The sequence below is a fragment of the Seriola lalandi genome, unplaced genomic scaffold, assembly GCF_002814215.2.
Source record: "Seriola lalandi dorsalis isolate HSWRI2012SDOR001 ecotype SW California unplaced genomic scaffold, Sedor1 jcf7180002053631, whole genome shotgun sequence".
Classification (NCBI taxonomy): Eukaryota; Metazoa; Chordata; class Actinopteri; order Carangiformes; family Carangidae; genus Seriola; species Seriola lalandi.
The window spans coordinates 6,605-7,158 of NW_019524184.1; the positions used below are offsets into that span (position 1 = coordinate 6,605).

Consider the following 554-nt stretch of genomic DNA (forward strand, 5'->3'; position numbering starts at 1 on the left):
CTGCGGAGAAACAAACAGACAGGAAGCGTCAGTCTCAGATTGTGACGCGGGGCTGAAGACGAGCCGCCGCTCCCTCGCTCATGCTGCTTTTTGCTCTCACAGATCCGAGGATGTGCGCTCCCAGCATCCTGTCCGTCTCCTTGTGGCTCAGGATCTTCACCATGCCGTCGGTGTCGGCGTTGGTCTTGGCTCGGCTGTTGGCTGCAAAGGGGAACTTGCCGACTCTGTACGGGACGCCCTGAAGAGGAGGAGAGAGCGAGGCTGTAAAACACAGTTCTTTCACTTTTCATGCAAGAAAACAAAGTTAAACAAAACATTAATCGCAGCGGACGACTCTCACCTCCTCTTTGACCTGCTCCTCCGTCTTGCCCACCCAGGCCACCTCGGGGTGCGTGTAGATGACGGAGGGAACGCAGTTGTAGTCGATGTGCACGGCGCCGCCGGCCATGCCCTCCACACAGATGATGCCCTCGTCCTCGGCCTTGTGGGCCAACATCGGCCCGGCGACCACGTCACCGATCGCATAAATACTGACAGAGGGAAGAAAAAAAAAA

At 56.9% G+C, this 554-nt stretch overlaps 1 protein-coding gene across 1 annotated transcript; it reads right to left on the reverse strand.

Annotated features, from left to right (window-relative positions):
* Window positions 1-10: 10 nt before the first annotated feature.
* LOC111651435 (dihydrolipoyl dehydrogenase, mitochondrial-like) lies at window positions 11-548 on the reverse strand. Its single transcript, XM_023401378.2, has 2 exons — window positions 341-548; window positions 11-238 (listed from the first exon to the last, which is right to left on the reverse strand). Exons 1-2 carry the CDS (start codon window positions 494-496, stop codon window positions 35-37), a joined length of 360 nt encoding a protein of 119 aa, XP_023257146.1. The 5' UTR covers window positions 497-548; the 3' UTR covers window positions 11-34.
* Between the last annotated feature and the right edge of the window lie 6 nt (window positions 549-554).

Excerpts from the sequence above, each read along its gene's own strand:
- LOC111651435 (XM_023401378.2), bottom strand. The coding sequence starts at position 496 with ATGTTGGCCCACAAGGCCGAGGACGAGGGCATCATCTGTGTGGAGGGC. Across the intron at positions 239-340 it reads AGGAGCAGGTCAAAGAGGAG|GGCGTCCCGTACAGAGTCGG; the intron begins GTGAGAGTCGTC and ends CCTCCTCTTCAG.